Source organism: Muscardinus avellanarius (assembly GCF_963383645.1).
Source record: "Muscardinus avellanarius genome assembly, chromosome: 2".
NCBI lineage: Eukaryota > Metazoa > Chordata > Mammalia > Rodentia > Gliridae > Muscardinus > Muscardinus avellanarius.
Window position 1 is genome coordinate 127,227,889 of NC_137787.1, and position 20,235 is coordinate 127,248,123.

At 48.9% G+C, this 20,235-nt stretch overlaps 1 protein-coding gene across 6 annotated transcripts in view; it reads left to right on the forward strand.

Moving 5' to 3' along the window:
* Positions 1-9,185, forward strand: part of MTUS2 (microtubule associated scaffold protein 2) — a gene marked incomplete at both ends in the record, with an annotated part of 419,292 nt that extends 410,107 nt beyond the window's left edge. For 4 of the 6 annotated variants that reach the window (XM_080688795.1, XM_080688796.1, XM_080688797.1 and 1 more), the window contains 4 exons: positions 3,513-3,611; positions 4,937-5,056; positions 6,774-6,871; positions 8,972-9,185. In XM_080688795.1, coding sequence (XP_080544921.1) covers positions 3,513-3,611; positions 4,937-5,056; positions 6,774-6,871; positions 8,972-9,185 — 531 coding nt within the window. Of the gene's footprint in view, positions 1-3,512; positions 3,612-4,936; positions 5,057-6,773; positions 6,872-8,971 lie in introns of those variants that run through there. The other 2 variants (XM_080688799.1, XM_080688800.1) reach the window with 2 other exon arrangements.
* Between the last annotated feature and the right edge of the window lie 11,050 nt (positions 9,186-20,235).

Consider the following 20,235-nt stretch of genomic DNA (forward strand, 5'->3'; position numbering starts at 1 on the left):
TAGCTGAAATCAAGATCATTATTCTCACTCACAAACATTTACCCAGTACCTACTGTGTACTGGACCCTGAACTAAACAGTAGAACATACAGGTAAATATGGCATATTCCTAGCCCCTTAAGAATTGGCTGTCAACTCAGAGCCGGAATACGGAGAGCAACAGACCACACCTAAAGGTAGCCCACACTTGCACCTCATGAATAATGTAGTTAGTGAGCCCCACCCACATCCAGAGGGCTGCTCTGCACCTGCTGTTGTCAGAGATAATCTAGGAAGGAACTGAGCTGTGTTTGAAAGAAGAGCACAGAGGGAAGAGAACAGTCTAGGTGGGGGAATGGTGCAAAGAAAGGTGAGAATGTCCAGATTCATGCGCCACAATCTGGGAATTTTAAAAGTGACCTTTAATCTCCTGGGTGGGGGGATGAACAGCGCCCTTTCTGCCTCTCACTGCCACCTAAAGAAAATGTCGGTCTCAGGAGCCAGAGTTGCTGCCTGGCTTTCTGTTGGTCTCTAAGGGGCGTGCGGGTCTTCCATGCACATGCATCTCCCTCCTGCCTTCCAGAGTCCCAGGAAAGCTGCTTCTGTGAAAGACCAAGGGTAGCTGCAGCCCAGGGAGTCACTGCCCACTAAGCAAGGGTGAGGTGGCCTAGTTTCTAGCATAGAAATTCTAGTCAGAGAAAAAGATTGCTTTTAAAACATTAGAGACACTTATACCTGGAAATCATGAAAAATAATTCCCATACTGAAATATATATAAGGAGAAAATTCCCTTCTTTGGTGAGGGCTGCGTTTTCCCTGGCAGTGTGTACTGCACAGAGGCTTCTCTGCCCCAGAAAGAATCCAGGCCTGTGCAGATACCCCCTGGCGCAGGTACCAAGTGCACTATTCAAACACTTTGGAGGCTGAGGTGTAGTTCAATGGTAAAGTGCTTGCCTAGTGCAAGGCCCTGCAGCCCATCCCCAACATATCACACACACACACACACACACACACACACACACACACACACACACACTTAAGCGTGAAGCCTCTTGCTATAAGCTACCACCAACCCATCCATGGGCCTTCAGTATACCTCTGCCACCCTCCTGTGGTTTGTCCTCAACAAATTAACTCCAAACTGCCCTCCTTATGCAACATGTCTGAATCAGCAGTTGCACAATGTCTTTCTTTTCTTTCTTTTTCCTTTCTCTTGTTCTTTCTTTTTTTTTTTTCTTTTTCATTTTGGTACTGGGGATTGAACCCAGGGGTACTCTACTTCTCAGCTGGGAGCTACACCGTTAGCCCTTTTTATTTATTTATTTATTTTTAAACAAGGTCTTGCTAAGTTTCCAAGGCTGGCCTGAAACCTCCAATTCTTCTGTCTCAACCTCCCAAGTTGCTCCTGGCTGCACAATTTCTTAACCACAAAAGTGACAGTCATACAGGGATGTAACAAAAACCCTATCTGATTCAAAAGCAAAAGTGTGAGGGCGAGGGTGTAGCTTAGCAGTAGAGTGCCTGTCTAGCATGCATGAGGCCCTGGGTTCCATCTCCAGCAACACACACACACACACACACACACACACACACACACACACACACACGAGAGCTAGTAGCAAAATGAAGATCATTTAGCCTTTGTTCTGCCACCAACATCAAATGGTCATCTATTCTGCATATTTTAGTTGTAACTCTCCACCAGAATGATCCATTTGAGCTGGGGACTATTGGGTACAAAGAGTGTGGAGTTGCTCAAGCCAGCTCTCTTGGTTTACTGAGAGAGATCTGGTTTGAGTAAAGATCTGAACTTTGAGTTCAAATCCCCTTTGCACCTGGTCTCACTAGCTTTGAGATCTAGGACAGTTATACAACCTCTGCAAAACTTAGTGTGCCCACCTGTGAAATGGGGATGAAAACAGCCCTTTTCCGGAGGTGTGAACAGCTTACAGAAATGACGTGTGAACCTAAACAGCACTGGGTTGGCTTGTGATTAGTACTGATAAGTAGCAGCTGTGGCTGTTTTATGGCCACAGCATTGCTAGGTTTATCATCACCATCACCACCACCACCACCACCACCACCACCATCATCATCATCATCATCATCATCATGATGTCATCCCTTGACTTCTGAGTAGGCCATGCTGGGTCTGGCCATCAGCTGGGTCTCTGTGTCTATTAGCCTAATGTAAAGTAGCCAACCCAGGCTGAAAAGCAGCCTGTCTGATTGCAGCCGCACCATTCTGTCCCTGTGGATCTGTTTTGAATTATGGTGAACAAGACAGAAAAATCACAGCTTGGTATTTTAGATCCATCCTGGGTGGTAATTGCCTGATGAGCTTTTTGTTGTTTTGCTTCTTAATGGTGGGGAAGAGGCGTGGAAGAAAGACTTCTTTAGACAACACTCGTGAGGGCTGGTGTGGGAGTCATGTAGCGATACAGACATTTTACAGTCTCATTCTGGCAGGTAACTGCAGCAGCGTGGTGGGCCTGTGCTGGGGCCCAGCGGGACTGCCCTAGCCAGGTTTTCTGCCTCTAGCTCCTGTGTATGCAAACCCCCATGGACAAATCTATTGCCCTAAAGTAGGAGTATTTGCATCTAATGGCACGGTGGGGAATTTTATTTTTTAAAAACAAAATAGAAGTAACTAGAGAAAAAGAAAAGAAAAGAAAAATGAAAAGGAGTCTGTCCAGGGAGGTTTGCAAACCAGGAGCTTCTGCCGTGATGAATGAAGAAAGCAATCTGGCCAGCCTTTATACATCACGAATTGCCAGGTAAAGTTACGAGCTGACAACACCTTGCTCCTACTCTTTGGTGGGATGAGGCAATTTCTTTGACCAGAGGAGTTCATGGGAGACCTGAGTCCTTCTGTTAGGTAGTTAGAGATGAGCAGGGCAGGAAGAGGAATGGGTCAGAGTGTCTAGGCAGCCCTCATGAGAAGAGATGAGAAGAGATGAGACTCACCACCTAGCTATAATTGCCATTTTAGACATTGCCCCCTGGGGGATGGTTACATAGGCACTTGGGGGAAAGTTTCCAACATGGTAGACACAGCGCAGGCACACCAGACTGTGCACAAAAGGAGACTGTTTCCTCCCTAAATGCATAGACATGAGAGAAAGTTTTCCAGAGTAAACAAATTCTACCAGGCAGAGAACTCGCAGCCCTTTTCCACTTCTGGAAACCGACTCTTCCAGACCCTTTTTCTGAAACATAACCCTTTAATACATTTATTACATCCTTCCCATAAGCTGTACCCCACTTTCCTAAATAAGGCTCTTTTATTCCCCTATTTGTGCTTTCTATTTGAAATTTTTCTCTCTGGAAGCAGGAACCGAGGATGAGAGATCACTGCCCTAGAATATTTATTTCTAGGAGAATATTTATTTCTAGGAGAGAGTTTCACCCTTCGCCACTGGGAGGCCCTCCAAAGAGCCCCAGGGTGAGGTGTCGGGCCCTATCATCCCAGCTCCCCAGGCACAGTCTCCTCTGTGGTGGCCCATGCAGAACCTGTCACCCTGTTCCTTGCAGGACCAGGTGGACACGCTGACCTTCCAGAGCCAGTCTCTGCGGGACCGAGCTCGACGCTTCGAGGAGGCTTTGAGGAAAAACACAGAAGAGCAGCTGGAGGTATCACAGCTTTGGGGGGTTCCTGGCACTGTGGGGGCCTCTGGAGTCCTCAGCAGTCTTGACCAAGGACAAGGCCTGGGTGCTAATGGCTGCTAAAGTGACAGCTGGTTGTGACCTCCCCAGGAAGTTTAAACAATGCCTGTCAGCACCTCTCCCCTGAGACAGACCACAGCTGCAGGCTTCTCCATCCATCTGCTGTTTTTTGCTAAATCCTGCAAAGCTCCCTAGACAGGGTCTCCCGGCTCCTGTGATACCCATGGTCTGGAAACTCTCCGCCCTGTCTGGGGCACCTCCGCCTTTCACCCCCAGTCTCTCTACTTCACTCTGGGCCACCACCAAGGACGCTGGAGAGCTTTTTGCAGAATAGCTGCAGAAACCCTCCCTCTACTGTAGTGTTGCCAGATAAAATTTAGGACACCTAGTTCAATCCGAATTACAGATAGATAACGTTCTGAGGATGTGTCCTCCATGAACTACACTAAAAAAAAAAAAAAATGTTCATTTGAAATTATAATTTAACAGATGTCCTGGATTTTTTTTTTGTTATATTTACCAACCGTCCTCTAACATGGCGTGTGTGTGTGTGTGTGTGTGTGTGTGTGTGTGTGTGTGTGTGTTACTGGTGGTGGAATCCAGGGGCATTCTACCTCTAAGCTACACCTCCAGCCCTATTTTTTATTCTTTTCATTTTGAAACAGGTTCTCACTGAATTGTAAAGAACCTCATTAAGTAGCTGAGGCTGTCCATGAACCATGATCCTCCTGTCTCAGCCTCTCAAATTACAAGCATGCGCCACAGAAGTATCACAGGTGCACAGCCAGCCTCAGCTACTTAGTGAGGCCCTCTGCAACTTAATAAGACCGTGTTTCAAAAAATAAAGAATAAAAAATAGGGCTGAGGGTGTAGTTTGGAGAATGCCCCTGGGTTCAATTTCCAGTACCACAAAAATTTAAAATTAAAATTAAAAAATGAAAGGTTGAATGTTACTGGGTTCAATCCCCAATACCAAGAGGGGAAAAAAGCCACTGTTGGGGGTTACTCTTTTTTTTACCCCATGAGTTCCTTTCTAGGGACAGGTTGGCAGTATCCAGACCTTTCAGTGGACAATGGCCATGTCTTGCTGCTCCCACCCCAGCTGGAGCGTGAGAAGGGTTTTCAGTGGGAGAAGAGCAGGGTACCATATCCAGGCAGGCCATGATTATCCTGGAGCAGCACTGGCTCCTGTGAGCATCTTCTAGGTCGATTCAGCTGGATTCACAACTCTGAGCCATCCTGGCTTTCACCCAGAACCCTGGCAAACGGCTCAGTGCCTTCTGCTCCTCCAGGTCGCCCTGGCCCCTTATCAGCACTTGGAAGAAGACATGAAGAGTCTGAAGCAGGTGCTAGAGATGAAGAATCAGCAGATACACCAGCAGGAAAAGAAGATCATTGAGCTGGAAAAGTTGGTGAGTGGGCCATGCTTGCTTGGAAGAGTAACTGCTGGGATTTTCCTCCTGCCGTCCTTAATGTTGGGGACGTTGACAGTGTTCACTAAGGCAAGCCCCCTCCCTACCTATTGTTCCCATGTCACCTGTCAGCAGAAAATTCCAGAGCGGAGGCCCGAGTCTTTCTCAGGAAGCCAGTTCTCTCAAGGGATCTTGGCAGTAGGCTCATTTTGTCCGGCTCTAGGGCTGTCCTGGTTGCTGGCCTCTGCATGGCTTTCCTGTGGACAAGCTCTGTTGCCCTCCCTCTCCAGAAGGTTGTGTGGTAAGCCTGAACAATGGAGCATCTGTCACTAATGTGTGTGTCACATTGTGCAAAGTATTGGCTTCGTGACTCCTGACTCTGCTGTGCAGCCTGGCGAGTGTGGGGCCCGGCCACTGTGAGAGCAGCAGCCGGCCTCCTCTTCCTGGCTGGGCTGTCTGCATTGGGCCACTCCCAGCCTGGGGTTTATCCGGCTTATTTAGCATGTTCTGGGCTCTCTGCAGGTGTGCTGACTTCTCACCCCAGAAACCTTTCCAAGCAAATGGACCTACTGTCTCATTTTTCTGTTCCTGGGAACAAAGAGGAAGGCCCTACTGGGGTGTATTGCCAAAGATAATCACAAGGGACAGTCCTGTGGCTATGGATCCCCATCCTAATCACAGGCCAGTGACAGTGTCCTTTAAAGATTAACTACGACACGTCAGGTATAACAGCACATGCCTGTAACCCAGGGGAGCTAAGATAGGAGGATCACAGGTTTGAGACCAGCTTCAGCAATTTAGTGAGACCTCAGCAACTTAGCAAGACCTTGTTTTAAAATTAAAAAACTAAAAAGGCTAGGGGTGTAACTCAGTAGTAGAATGTAGCTGTCTGGGGAAAATCATATTATATCTCACACACACACACACACACAGACACACACACACACACACACACACACACACACACACACACACTACACAGTGAGAAGTATCACAGTCTTTCAAAAAATGATTTCTAAATTTGTCTTAGAATGCAGTTCAATGGGTCTCAGGCCCTACAGAACAATACACTGAGAGAAAATGGCGTAAACTGTGGGGAAGGTAACCATAGGGGAGAGTGAGACTTTCTGATGATGTGCTAAGCTGGTCTTGGGCTTTGGCATTCCTAGATACCCATGAACTCAAAAGGAAAAAGTGTGTCTGTATTACTTGTATTTCCATCCCTCCATTAATTCAGAGGAGTCTGAATATGATCGTGTGTGGGCACCTGGCCAGGGACACTGACGCAGCCTAGCTGACCCTTTGGGAAGAATCATAGGACCCACTGGTCACAGTAGGTCTTGGCAGTGGCCACGGGTTGTCTCTGAACATGATAATGGTGTGGGGCACTCACTGTAAAAACACATTTACACAAGAGCCCAATGCACATCCAACATGTACTATATGCACAATAAAAAGAGATACTTAGGATGTACATAATGGTGTCTACTTTGACTACATATAGCACACTCTGGCATTTTCTATTCTGTTTTATTTTATTTAAAATAGAAACACTGATTATGTCCCTCTAACTTTATTTTACAACCCACAAGTGCATTGCAAACTGCAGTCCAGAAAATTCCGCTCTTGATAATCCTCCAAGGCCCAGAAGCCGAGGGCACGGGTTCACTGCCCACCCTGTGGCCTTCGGAGAACCTCTAAACACTCTCCTTTATAGGCAGAGAAGAACATTATCCTGGAAGAGAAGATCCAAGTCCTGCAGCAGCAGAATGAAGACCTCAAAGCACGGATCGACCAGAACACAGTTGTCACCAGGTAGGTAGGCCTGGCCGCTGGGCTGACAGCACGTGTCACCCCAGAGTGGCCTGGCGCCTCAGCTCTGAGCCTTGATCAAAAGCACACTGCTGTGATACCCCCACCCCACAGCCTGCACCTGGCTGCACACCAGGGACTTCCATCCCCAGGAGAAATGGGTGCAATCAGCAAAAGCAGATGCCGGGGTCACCATCAGTGCTGGGAGAAGCAAGAACTTACTTCTGGAAGAGGCTAGGAGAGGGCAATAGAGTGTACGTACCCAGGCGAGTGAACCACAGCCGGGTGGCAGCCTCAGGTCCCAGAACCTGCCTTTTCCATCTCATCCCACTCATCCTCGCAGGATCTTCTCTGGGGATCCCATCTTCCAAGAGTGTGGGCCCTCCTTCCCGCAGTGCAGGGTGGGGTAAAAGCAGGGTTTTGGCTTCCTCGGCCAGCAGGGGGCATTGTAGCCACAACGCGGAGCCACCTCTGTGAGACACAAGCCTGAAGCCCAGAGCTAGGCTTGGCGTGTCCGCCTGTGCAAAGGCACAGCATGCTCATGTATACATACTCACACATACCCACACACTCGTGCACACACATGCTCACACTCACAATCACTAACACCACTCACATGCCCGCTTACCCATACACATACACATTCTCTACTCACACCCACACATCGCCATCATACATACTCACGCATGGCCCTGCACACACGCACGTGCACAGAGCCGTCCTTTCCACAGCCGAGCCCCCACGCCAGCACTTTGTTCATACTTCAGTGGTACACAGCAGAGACTGCCATGTTCTGGGCTCCTCTTTGCCCCGTTTGTGAGGGTGCAGTCTCCCCAGCTTCCTCACCAACACAGCCCAAGCGAGGGAGGATGGGCCAGAGCTCGCTGCCCCCCCCCAGCATCGTGCGAAGTGCCCCCCACCATAGAGCAAGTGCAGGCTTGTGCCAGAAGGTGCCTCTTCTGAGCCTCTGTCTGTCCAGCTGCAAAATGCACACGCACTTCATCCCGTCCATTCCTCAAAGGTACTGTCATTTTAAAAGATGTGCAAATTGCTGGGTGTGGTGGTGCACACTTGTAATACCAACGCTTGGGAGGCTGAGACAGGAGGTTTGCACAGGTTCGAAGCCAGCCTCAGCTACTTAGTGAGGCTCTCAGCAACTTAGTGAGACCTTGTTTAAAAATAAAATAGAAAATAGGTCTGGGAGTATAGCCCAGAGGTAGAAAGCCCCTGGGTTCCACCCCCTGTGCCACACACAAAAAAAAAAAAAAAAAAAAAAAAAAACAAGCCAGGTGGGGTGGCACAGGCCAGGCCTGTAATCCTGGTAATCGGGAGGCTGAGACAAGAGGACCACGAGTAAGGACTGCCTCAGCATCTTAGTGAGGCTCTTAATAACTTAGTGATATCCTGTTTCAAAACAACAACAAAAAATAAAAATGGCTGAGAGTATGACTCAGAGGTAGAATGCCCCTGGGTTCAATCCCCAGTACCCCTCCCTCTGAAAAAGTACAACAAAACGAGCAACTCAAGCTTCATTTTGACAGACGGTACAGAAAGCATCTACTAGTTTTTCATTTGGCATCCTTTATCAGCAAATATTATCAAGCATCTATTATGTATAGGGCACATGGCAGATGCCAGGGGGTCACTATGCACAGACTCGGTCCCTGATCTCTAGGGCTCCTCTGGCAGGTGGGCAGCAGGGTGGACGCTGCTGCTGTGGAGTCCCGTGCCTGGGGCAGGACGCCAGGGGAAGACATCCCAGCTGCCTGGGGGCTGCCGTGCCCTGCGCTATGGCCATGGCCAGTGGCCATCCATGAGGCTGCTGCCCACCCGCACTGCTTCTTGCCTCCCCCTTCCTTCCCAGCCTCTGGCCTTTGATCTGCGCACTGGATAACCACTGTCCCCGAACACCGCAGAGGGCCTTTCAGCTGATTAGGCATTGGCACAGATGAAATAGATGTTTCAGTAGGAAAACCAGAAATTACGTCTCCACCAAGGGGCCCAACCTGTCCCCGTTCTCCTGCGCCCCTTGCACGGTATCCATCGCCTCATCTTTTTAAGGGTCATTAGCATGATTGCAGCCTCTTATTCTCCCCCATGCAGGCAGCTATCAGAGGAAAATGCTAATCTCCAGGAATACGTGGAGAAAGAGACCCAGGAGAAGAAGCGATTGAGCAGAACCAATGAAGAGCTGCTTTGGAAGCTTCAAACTGGGGACCCAACCAGCCCCATTAAACTCTCCCCCACGTCCCCAGTCTACCGCGGCTCCTCCTCGGGGCCCTCCTCTCCAGCCAGAGTCAGCACCACGCCCAGATGACGTCACCACGCAGCAGTCTGCGGGAGCTCCGGCTTCTGTCCCCACCTGGGAGCGCTGACCACGTGCTGGCAGGTGCCTGCGGCCGCCCTGCGCGCATGCTCAGTAGCTGCATAATGCACCTGCGCGCATGCTCAGTAGCTGCATAATGCATCTTTTAGGCTGCGTTCTCCTCCAACCCATAAGTAAGACTGTCTTGGTATTGGCGCTTAGGAAAGTGTAGAGTCTGATGTGTGAAAACATTTTTCCCATAGTTAGAGCCAAATGACAACTGTTCTTGAGCGATGAACTTTCACTACGGAATTTCAGGTTAGTCACAAATAGCGCAGTTTTGAATATACATTGAATAATCCTCGTGTACTGCACCGTTATGTGTGTATATTTAGATACAAGTATATACACATGTGGCGGTTCTGAATTGCATTTTTTATAATGTGATGTGCTGACATATTTTAGTGAAGGTCAGCAGTTTTCTAACTTGTGCCTAAGAATTATTGGAAAATGAAAATGCATTTCTATCCAGCTTCCTAGGAATATTTCTACCCAAAATAGAAAAAGGAAAAAAAAAAAAAGATACAGAGAAGAAGCGCCTTTCAACCCACCATCGCGTGGTCTCTAACACAAACACCAGCGATTTGTGAAGGGTAACTGCCTTTGGAACAATCAGCTTCTTAGTCACCTTGACGTGAGGTCACCATCCTTCCATTCGCAGGTTTTAGTCGAGCCCTCCTGTCCTGAGTGGGTGAGGGATAGGAGTAGGAGCCCCAAGGAGCTGATCAGTGTTTCAGATACTACTCACAATAGTGACTCATCTGTATAATCTCTTAAACACAGTTTTGCGTTTCTTCCTAAATGGCATCTTGGAATCGGTCAATAGGCTATTATTTGACCCTCAGGGACAATGTGGAAGAGCGTGACTTTTGAGCGAGGGTGAGGATGACCTTGGAGCTGACCAAGACCATTCCTTGTGAGGGGAAATGGCTGGAAGGGTCCATATTTGACCACATGCAGAGCAAGAAAGCCTCTTCTGTCATTCCATTTGGCTTGCTCTGATGCAAGGCTGTATTAGACAACTCATTGAAATAGGATCCTCAGGCCCACATTTCATAGGCAAACCTCTCCAATTTGGTTCTCTGTCTCAGCCCCGACATTACACATTGAAATGGCTCAAGGGTTCTAACAGGGACTTCCAGAAAACCAACCTCCCTGTCTTGGGGACCATGTCTGAGAGGTGCTAGGTCATCACATGACCCCCAGAAGCCCAGTTGTACTTTCTGCTGGATGATCAAGCAACGCTCCACCTACAGTGGTCCCATCTTAGTGTCCCAGAAGTTTCTCCCAAACAGAGGAGCCCAATGAAACAGCCAGCCAGTGGTTACCAGCTGCTGGACTGGCCCTTGTTGCTGAAGTGGTAGAATTAGAACGTGAAAGGTAGTCACGTAGTGCTGTGGAAGATTAGGAGCATGATACACAAAAGAAAGTAGTTTTAACAGTCAATATGGTGATATAATGATGCCTCTGTTTCTTCTTTTGACAAAGACCCTGCACTTTTCCCCCCAAGGCCCTCAAAGTTGTCCTGAACAGGGCCTGCCTGTGAGCATGCCTAAGTCAAGAAGAGGCCTGGAGCTGGAAGACATGGCTGGAGGAAGCCTGCCCAAGGTCATGTGTGTGGCCAGAGTGGAGGCGGTCATGGCCTGTGTGACTCAGACAACTCAGAGTTTGGCTGCCTGGCTTCAGACACATCTTGTCTCTAGCAGACTCCAAGGGTCTGGCCTATTCTGGGGATACGCACAGTAGAGATGCATTGAAGAAACAGGTCTTTACCCTTTAGTGGCGCTGCATGATACCGTGCTATTGATTTGGGCCTTCTGTTAGAATAGATCATGCCACGTTGACTAAATACACGAGTATTTATTCTTTTAGCAGGTGTGACCTGCAAACACAAGTTTTGTTACAACTTAGCTCTCCGAATTAGGAACCACTTCTATAACCGCACATGCTAAGAGCAGTTACACAGCAATACAGACTTCAGTGTGATGGTAGACTGTGGCACAGTGTGTTAGGCCGTTGCGGTCCGAGTTGTAGCGAAGTTAGAACTAAGCAATCCCTCATTAGGTGGACTAGAGCTTTGTTCTCCCAGCCCTGACCTTGGGTACTTCAGCTCATTTCCATATGACCATGGCTTCATTTTTTTTCATCATGAACATCCATCACCCATGGCTCCTCATCTGAGTCATCACTGTTCCTGAAACACAGGCAGTGGCTACCGTGCCTGTTCAACACTTCTACCCTGCCACCATTAGGATTCCGACCTCTCTCAACATGGAAATCTCCCTCTGTCCTCCTCCCAGGCCAAGTGCCGTGTGCACAAGCAGATACTGCAGTGTCCTGCAACAGAAAAGCGTGGAGAAGAAGCCGGTCTCCATTCTGGCTGCCTGTCGTGACGCGTGGGGACAGGGGCTGGCACTCTCTTCTGGGATCAGCAATGGGGCCAAGAATTACATTTCCTTTCCCCACCCCATACCCCTTCCAGTTTCTGTGTTGCATATTTGTGTTTAAAGCCTATTAAAATGAACTTGAGGGACTTGCTGCGATATCCACTTGATGTAACTGGAGACCTGTCCCTCTCGGGCTGGGGATCCCTGGCAGGGAAGCAAGGGAGGTGTTTGGCAGGCTGGGTTTCTTTACTCTGTGTTGGGCTAGGGTCAGCTGATTGTCACCGAGAGAAGACTGGAGACTCACCTGTCCCTATACCCAGCAGGTGCAAGGTCCCTGCAACACCCTTCCAGCCCGGGGTCTTCAGAAGCCCATGCTGTGGACATGGGGTGCTGAGTGGCTTTGCTCTGCCCTGCTGGAGTGGGCTGGAGTCAGAAGGAAAAGAGGACCCAAAAGATGGAGTGCAGCCCTTCGCCATTTCTTTCAAATACAGACATAAGCAAACATAATTTTCTACTCCAAAGAGAGCATGACCTGGCTTCAGTTCTCCTTTTCTTTCTCCTCTCCTGGGCCCTCTTGGTGTGGGGTCTATACCAACCTGGGGTGGGAAGAGGGGCACAGGATGCTGGCTAGCTCCCCAATATCCCAAGCAATAACCATGGCACCTGTTCACTCATTCCAACCAGAAAGGTTCACTCCTCACATCCCCCCGCCTGGCCAGACCCTGGAGTGTCCCACGGGTGCTGGGCTTGCCACTTCCCTGTGCTGGTTGTAACAGGGTCCACGGGAGTAGCATCTGCTTTAAAAGACCACGCTAAGCCTGATTTCATGAATAGTGGCTGAATGATGGCGTGGTGCAGGGGACACACTAAGTTACTTCCAGACCTCATGCATTGCACCCCAGATCCTCTTCATTACTCCCGTTCCCCACATGACCAGTGGTGACTGATGGATTAATCACCATTGATTAATGCTTTACCTGTTGACACATCCCAAACCGTTAGTTTCTTCCAGGGTGACTTGAGTTCCCTCCAGTTTTACAGTGACCACCTTCCATTGCCTTTGTTCCCTCCTCCCCCAATGCAGTAAATAAGGTAGTTGTCAACAACTGCGCTTGGCAAAGGAGCCAGCCGGTAAGTCTTCTGGGGTATATGCAGGGAGCAGGATTAACATCAGCTCTTCTGTTTATGGTGTAAGAACTATGTCCCTTCCCATGGCTGACTTGCAGCGGCAGAGGACCTCTGAAATCAACTCATCTGTCACCATCTCTGCACCAACTCAGAGAGCTGTCTCTCCTGCCTGGGAGACTCTTATCACCCCTGAGGAAGGAGTGGAGTTACCTGGAGGTGAGACCCAGGAGTTGGATGACTGCCCCCAATCCCGCAAGTGTGGGTGAAGGTCATTCTCAAAGCTGGTGCTGCACCAGGGTGTGGGCATCAGCGGTGCGTGGCACCCTGTTCTTTCCCCCATGGTGACCCTGTCCACTCCAGTGTGTGTATATGTTTTAAAACATACTGCCACGACGACCACCACCACCACCACCAAAGGCTGGCAAGCCATTCTGGTAGTGAGGATGGGACTCTATTCACTCAAGTTACATTTGCCAAATAACTAATCTACTTCTTTCAAACCTCATAAAAACAATAACAAAGGATACCTGGGGTCTCAGAATGCCAAACCCTGGCGATTCCCATGTCAGCATGAAGATCCCGCTTACTTGCTTTGCTTGGAAGTACCTGCAGCGCAACCCAGTGGGTCTGCTCTGCAGCTCTGAGCACCGCATGTGAAGCCCCCTGGGAGCCCCTGCCTCCTTTCCTCCTGGGTACTCACAACACAGACACCCAAACAAGCCTGCTATGTAGCTGCTGTTTCTGCCTAGTGGCTGCTCATTTGTCTGCAGCCAGATGAACACGACAGGGAGCAGTCTTCCTCCTCCGCCTCTCCTGTCCTGCTGGGAGAGCATGCCACTTATGGAGGATGTTTTGTGTGTGTGTAGGGGGGAAGTTACTAGGATTGAACCCAGGGGCATTTTATCTTCAGGCTGAACCCCCAAGCCCTTTTTAATTTTGAAACAAAGTTCACTAAGTTGCTGAAGGTCTCGCTAAATTGCTGAGGCTGGCCTTGAACCTGCAAACCTCTGGTCTCAGGCCCCCCCAAGTGCTGGGATTCTAGTTACGTGCCACCACACCTCACTTGTTTTGGAGAATTTAAAAGCATCGCTGGCAAATTCATCACCACCACATGGCTTCTGCCCACATCTGACTAGTCTCGGTCCAGTGGGTACAATGTCTGCCCAGCTGCTGCATGCCTAGGTGCGGCCTGTTTTAATTCCAAAGCTTTTCCTCACCTTTCTTCATTCATGGCTGTATTTATGGTTTGGTAAAACTAAATGGTTCCCTTTTAACAAGGCCTGGCAGACTTATCTGCTGTTGATTTCAACCCTCCCCACCACAGCCCCAAACTCTGCCCAGGTCTGTGGCTGCTGATGGGTTTGAAAGGCCAGGGTAGATTCCTGGTTACTCCAAATGCTAAGCCTGTAAGAGCAGCTTTTGAGTTGTCAGAAGCATTTCATAACCAAACCATGTCAGGGAAGGCTTGCCCAGGTGACATCCCTCAGGACTCCTCAGGGACTTGAGCAGTTCCCGTCAGGGTTTTCTAAGAAATTACTCAAAAAACTGCCACGCCTCTGCAGGCTGCCTTGCATAACCCCGTGGCAGCCATTAGATGGCAGTGTGGCACTGTGGGAACCAGGTCCTCTGTGCACCTGTCCTAGTTATGCTCAGAGGTTGCTTCTAGTACTGGACACACCGTGACATCAGGAACCAGGAACCAGGAACCAGGCATGTCCCATGCCTACATTCCAATTCCAGGATGCACTGGACACTCTGGGCTGCTTTACAGAAACCAGCCTGTTTTATAAGATGGGGGCTGGACTCGAATCTCTCCTCCCTGAAAGTTGTATCACTTACTGCATGTTGGAGGATGCTGTCTTCTAGGGACAGTGCACATCCTTGATTTCACACTGCTTAACTTTGGGGGTCTGGTTGCCTAGGGGGCCAAGAAACACCAGTATATTCTTGCCACAGCTTCCTGATCACAATTCTGTGGGGAACCAGCTTTCTGTGGGTCTGTCTGGCCCATAGGTGTCTGCCTCCAATGCTATATCCATCAGCCAGGTAAACTCAAAGGTTAGACCTTATCTTCCAGGCAACCAGTCTTCTGGTACAGTCCCTATGAATCACTGCTCGCAGTGTCTGGCAATTAAGGGCTCTTGGATGAATTTATCACCTGTGCAGAAAATAGTTTCCTTTCTCCAGGAGCCGGGGGAGTGAGATATCAGTAATTAGGACATCTCCAACCCCACCCCCAGCTCCTCTGTCCTTCATGCACTCTTCCTTCTAATGAGAGTGGAAGGCAGTGCAAGTCCAAGGTGACAGGGAGCGAGGAGCTTTCGCTAATTCCCCTGTCTCAATCCCCAGCAAGTTCACATGTGGTTCTCAAGGACTGCCCTGGAGGCTACAGGGTTTAAGATGGGATTTTCCTCCAAGAACTGGAAGAAAACGGGGCCATACATTTTTAAAGCCATTAGCAAGACGCACATGGTGACACATGCCTGTAATTCAGTTCCTGGGAGGCTAAGACAGCAGGATCCGGTTCCAAGGCCAGCTTCAGTGAGGCCCTCAGCAACTTTTTTTGGAAAGTTTCAAATTTTTTAAAACAGGATAGAGATGTAGCTCAGAGGCAGATACTCCTGGGTTCAAGTTCCAGTATCACGAAGGAAAAAAAACAAAAAAAAAGCCATCAGCTGTGTGACCTTTCTGGATGCTGAAGGGCAGAACAGGTCTGGCCTAGGACTCAGCCAAATCACAGTGTACAAGGAAGCCATAAACAGAATTTATTAGAATTTGTGAAGCATGAGATAATGTACCATAAAATAGTCTGATTTTGCAACATAAAGTATGGTTGGAAGTTGTCAATGTACAATGTGAGAGCAAAAAGGAGGAAGAGAGTAGCTTCACATTTGTTTAAAGATGATGGCCTTAAAGTAAAAAACAATCTAATAAAAGGTAGGAGGGGGCCCAGCAGAGACCAATCTGATTTGCAGTCAGCATCAGAATCTAAATCTAACATCAGCATCCTAAGAAACTATAAGAAAACTATTAGAAAAATAGGACATCAAACAAGCAAAAAATATCATACAATTTATATAATAAAAACACACACTCTTTTGATAATGGCTCTGCGTTCAGTAGAACAAAAAAATGTCCTGGAGAAACCACAACTATTCAGGTTTGATAATAAACCAACCCTCATTAGTATTATGACCCTTGGTGACCCTTAAACCCATTGAAACTGAAAGGCACAAATGAAGCAGGAAACTTATCTTAAATATATAACTTCTCAAATAGTAAAGTAACTCCCAAACTTAAGCTTGTCATTGATAAACATGAAATCATAGACCTTTGTTAATAAATTAACAAAGTCTGAATGCAGCTTGTTTACTCTACTTCCTGGCCCCATTGGACACATGGACACCCTGAGCAGATCTCAGTGGACGTGATCTTCCATCTTGTGGGTTTCGGCCTACAGGCAGTTCCACATTTCCTAACAAGATGATCAGGGCGAGCTCCTTGTTAACTGTTTTCCAGATCCCTCTGGGGACAGCCTTGTGCTCTGCGAAGCAGCGGTCACAGAAGACACTGGACTGGTGAGAAAGATGACAGCGCTGGCATTTTGCTTTACAAATCCATCAGGCATCACAAGAACAAGGACACATGCAGCATGGTATCTCGCACCACAGTGTCAATACAGCATTTCAGGACCTAAGGAAAGTGACTGATGCACACCTCCTCTCCCTTGAGCCTAAGACACTCTCATTACAATTGGTTAGGGTTGAAATTACACATAACATGCTGAGTCTGAATTTGAACTCTGTGGTGAGACAAGTGCCGCACACTCCTGGCAGCATGCCCTTGTCCTGGCACTCAGGGGCCCACCAGAGTGTGGCCCTGGACACCCTTTCCCACCCTGCCAGCAGCTCAGCCGGGGCAGGCAGCTGGCACTTAGGTGCCAACAGAAGGGACAGCTGTCATTAGTGAGGCGTGTGAACGTGGAGCACTCATGAGACAAGACCGGCCCTGGCACAGAGCCTGGGGACATGCCAAGCTTGACCTGGAGCCTAGCCTCCCACCCAGCACTGGCTGATTCTGAATGCCCGCTCAGAGTCAGGACGGGGAGGACAGGTGTGTCCAGCAGGGTCCCAGCCCCACATACGAAGTGCAGCCAGCCAGGTCCAGGCAGGCCCTGCGTCTGCTCTGGCGTGCAGACCACCATGCCAAACGTGCAGGCCTTGGACCCCAGGGGCAAGTAGAGAAGATGGGCAGCCCCACGGTCACTCCTGGCCACGGGCAGGCGGGTGGTACACCACCTCAGCCATAGGATATGACTCAACATAGAGTTTCAACTGTTGCAAAAACAAAACACAAAGTGGGAGGGGGGATGGAGTAATTCTGACAACAGTACAAATTTAGCCATCTTTCTGAAACCACCTGGGAAAAAGGAGTGTACCACCCCCCACCCACCTTGGTTTGTAAAAAATAAATCTCAATCCACAAAAGCCTGCCTGAAGGGCATGGGCAGACATGGCAAGTGTATGTGTGTGCACACAGGTTCTCTAGATAGTCTCCCCAGGGCTGACGCCCTTTTCCCAGATGCCTTTCACCCCTACTCTTTAGAGGAGCTCCTGGGGTGTCCACAGTGTTGGCTCCTTCAAGGGATTTGGGCCTGAAGACAGGAAGGGCAAGTACTTACAAAAATAGGTCTCCCAAAGTTAAGTACCTGGGGCTGGTGCAAAGTAAAAGTAGACCTGGCATGTGCTGTCTTAGAATGCAATTCCTGGCCATGTAGGAAAACTGGCAGTTTCCTATATTCTTATTTGGGTAGAAGTGATTATTTGTGGGGTAGTTGTGTTTTTATTTCAGGGAAGGGAATGATAAATGTGCTAAGGAAAGTCTACTAAAATTGTAAGGCTCACCCCCAAACAGCATTATGTATTTCATTGCCCCTGTAACACAGAAGAACCTGCTGGCAGATGTACACAACCTGCTCTTAGGAAAAGCACTGACAATGTACTATGCGAGTAATTCAATCTTTGGTGTCTTTCCTTCCTTCCTTCTTTCCTTCCTTCCTTCCTTTCTCCTTCCTTCAATTCCTTCCTTCCTTCCTTCCTTCCTTCCTTCCTTCCTTCCTTAATTTCTTTCTTTTGTGGTACTGGGGATGGAACCCAGGGGCATTCGAGCTACACCCCCAGCCCTATTTTTTATTCTTTATTTTGAAACAGGGTCTCATTGAGTTGCAAAGGACCCCACTAAGTAGTAGCTAAGGCTGTCAGCGAACAGCGATCCTCCTGTCTAAGCCTCCCAAATGCTAGGATTACAAGCCTGTGCCACCACTCCCAGCTGTCTTTTCTTGACTAGGAGAGGGAGGGCGCTGGGGTTCAGAGCCTGTGTGCTTCAGAGTGCCCAAACCAGGAAAGGAAGACACAGCTGCACCTGTCCCCATGTCCTCACGATGGAAAGGGTGGAGGGTCAGACCCAAAACGCACCTTTCCACTCTAGACTGATACAAGCTGTTAACTGATATTCAACTGATATTGTAAACATACTGTTGGGTGCCATCTTGCACAAAAACATCAGCCAGAAAGAAATTAAAGTTAAAAATAGAAAGTAACAAACAAACAAAAGAATGCTCTCTCCTCCCACCTCACTGGACAGTCTCTTACCCTGGAGTTCTCTCTGCCTACATAGAAAACTAACAGGGAAAAAAAAAAATCAGGCAAACAGATAGCTAACAGGCCCCAGCAAGACGACAACTAAAACCCCAACAAAATAAGTTAATATTTATCAAAATATTTTACAGCACCAATCTACATAAATTTAAATACCTTTCTTTGAAAAGCCAAGCTTTGGGGTCTGACAATATTCCCTCTGGAACATCTACAGATGATGTTTGGAATAAAGTTTCCAGCAAGGTTGTCAGAGCCTGGAATAAATTCCCAGCCCTAGGCCACCAGGTCACCTTTCATTGGCTCACCCAGCCTTTTGGCTGTTTTACTAATTTCTTGGGTTTTTTTTTTTTTTCCTTTTTTTTTTTTTTTTGTGTGTGTGTGTGTGTGCTGGGGATCAAACCCAGGGCTTTGATTATACTAGGCAAGTGCTCTGCCACTGAGCCACGCTCCCAGCTCAGTTTTATTAATACTCGAATTTCTCTCCAAGAACCTTCTGGAGAAGAGGGAAAAACATAAGTGCCATCAATTGATCAAGTTTCTTTCTACCAGATCTGCATCGCTGTCTGGGCAGGGAAGACATGGGAAAGTAGGGTTCGAAAGCAGCATTTACATCTCTGTGGTGTCTAAAGTGCTTCCTCACGAGTTACCTAGTGGCTTCAGTCTACAAGGAGTGTGTGAAACGGTCCCGGGATGGAGTGCAGGGTACACATAGGGAGCCAAAGAGGACACTGGACAGTCCCAACTGGACCCACGGCTCCAGCGCAGGGTTAGTCTTGCTGGATGGGAAGCCACAGCATTGACAACAGGTACACGAGAGGAACAGCACCAGCACCTCGAATCACCTCATGTGAGGACGAGACCCCTGAACCAAAGGCCAGTGGCCTGCAGTAACTGTCTGGCTATCTTCCAAGTAATGTTAAGTCCCAAACTTAATATGAGGGAGTGATTCACAGCAACAAACAGGAGGATTCAATTTCCTTACATGTGAGACACAGATCGTGCCAGGGGCCAGAAATGTCATGACCCCAGATCAAAGCTGTCACCTTTCTTGAGAATCATATTAAGCCCCAAAAGATAGGCACACAAGCATGGAAATCAGTGAACAGCAAAAGACTCAACAAGAGTTGGAAACTGCCACCATGGGGCCAGTCCTGCACACTACAGTCGCACTTTCCAGTTAGCCAGGACACTCGGTCAGTGGTGACAGGCACCAGAAGCAGCAGCAACTGTGTGGGCCTGGAGGGAATGGGACTGGGGAAGGTCCCCCGGTTTAGGTGTGCACTGCATGCAGCGCCAGCCCTCCACTGACCTCGATGTCCTTGCTCCCACGGGAGCCTCCTGACCTCTGTGCCTAGGACGAGTCTCCTTCCCTCAACCCTGCTGCCGTGCCGAAAGTCTGCTCGGTGGGAGCTGGGAAAGAGCCCAGTCCTGACAACCCTGTCTGGAAGCCACTCCGAGGGCAGAAGAGGGGAAGGAGGATGGCCTGTCTTTCCTCTAGTGGGCTGTATGGCTCAGCTCTGGGGAGGTGCTGCTGGGGTGTGCTGCTTTACGCTACTCATCGTGTGTCTATCTGGCTGTGTGGGGCTGAGGGGAGATGCTGAAGGCCTGGAGCACACACATTTGTCATTTGTAATACCAGAGTGATCCCTGGGGAGGGTGCCCAGGTGGCGAGGAGAGGGGCTGCTTTCTTTGTTTGGAGGGAAGCGAGGCGGGTGTCCAGCCCAAGCCAGGGAGCTGTCCAGAGGTGACGAGTCCCTCAGGAGCAGGCTGTGGGCCAAGTCTGCCCCGGCTGCACCAGCAGTGGCTGAGGCTGAGGGTCAATGAGTTGCA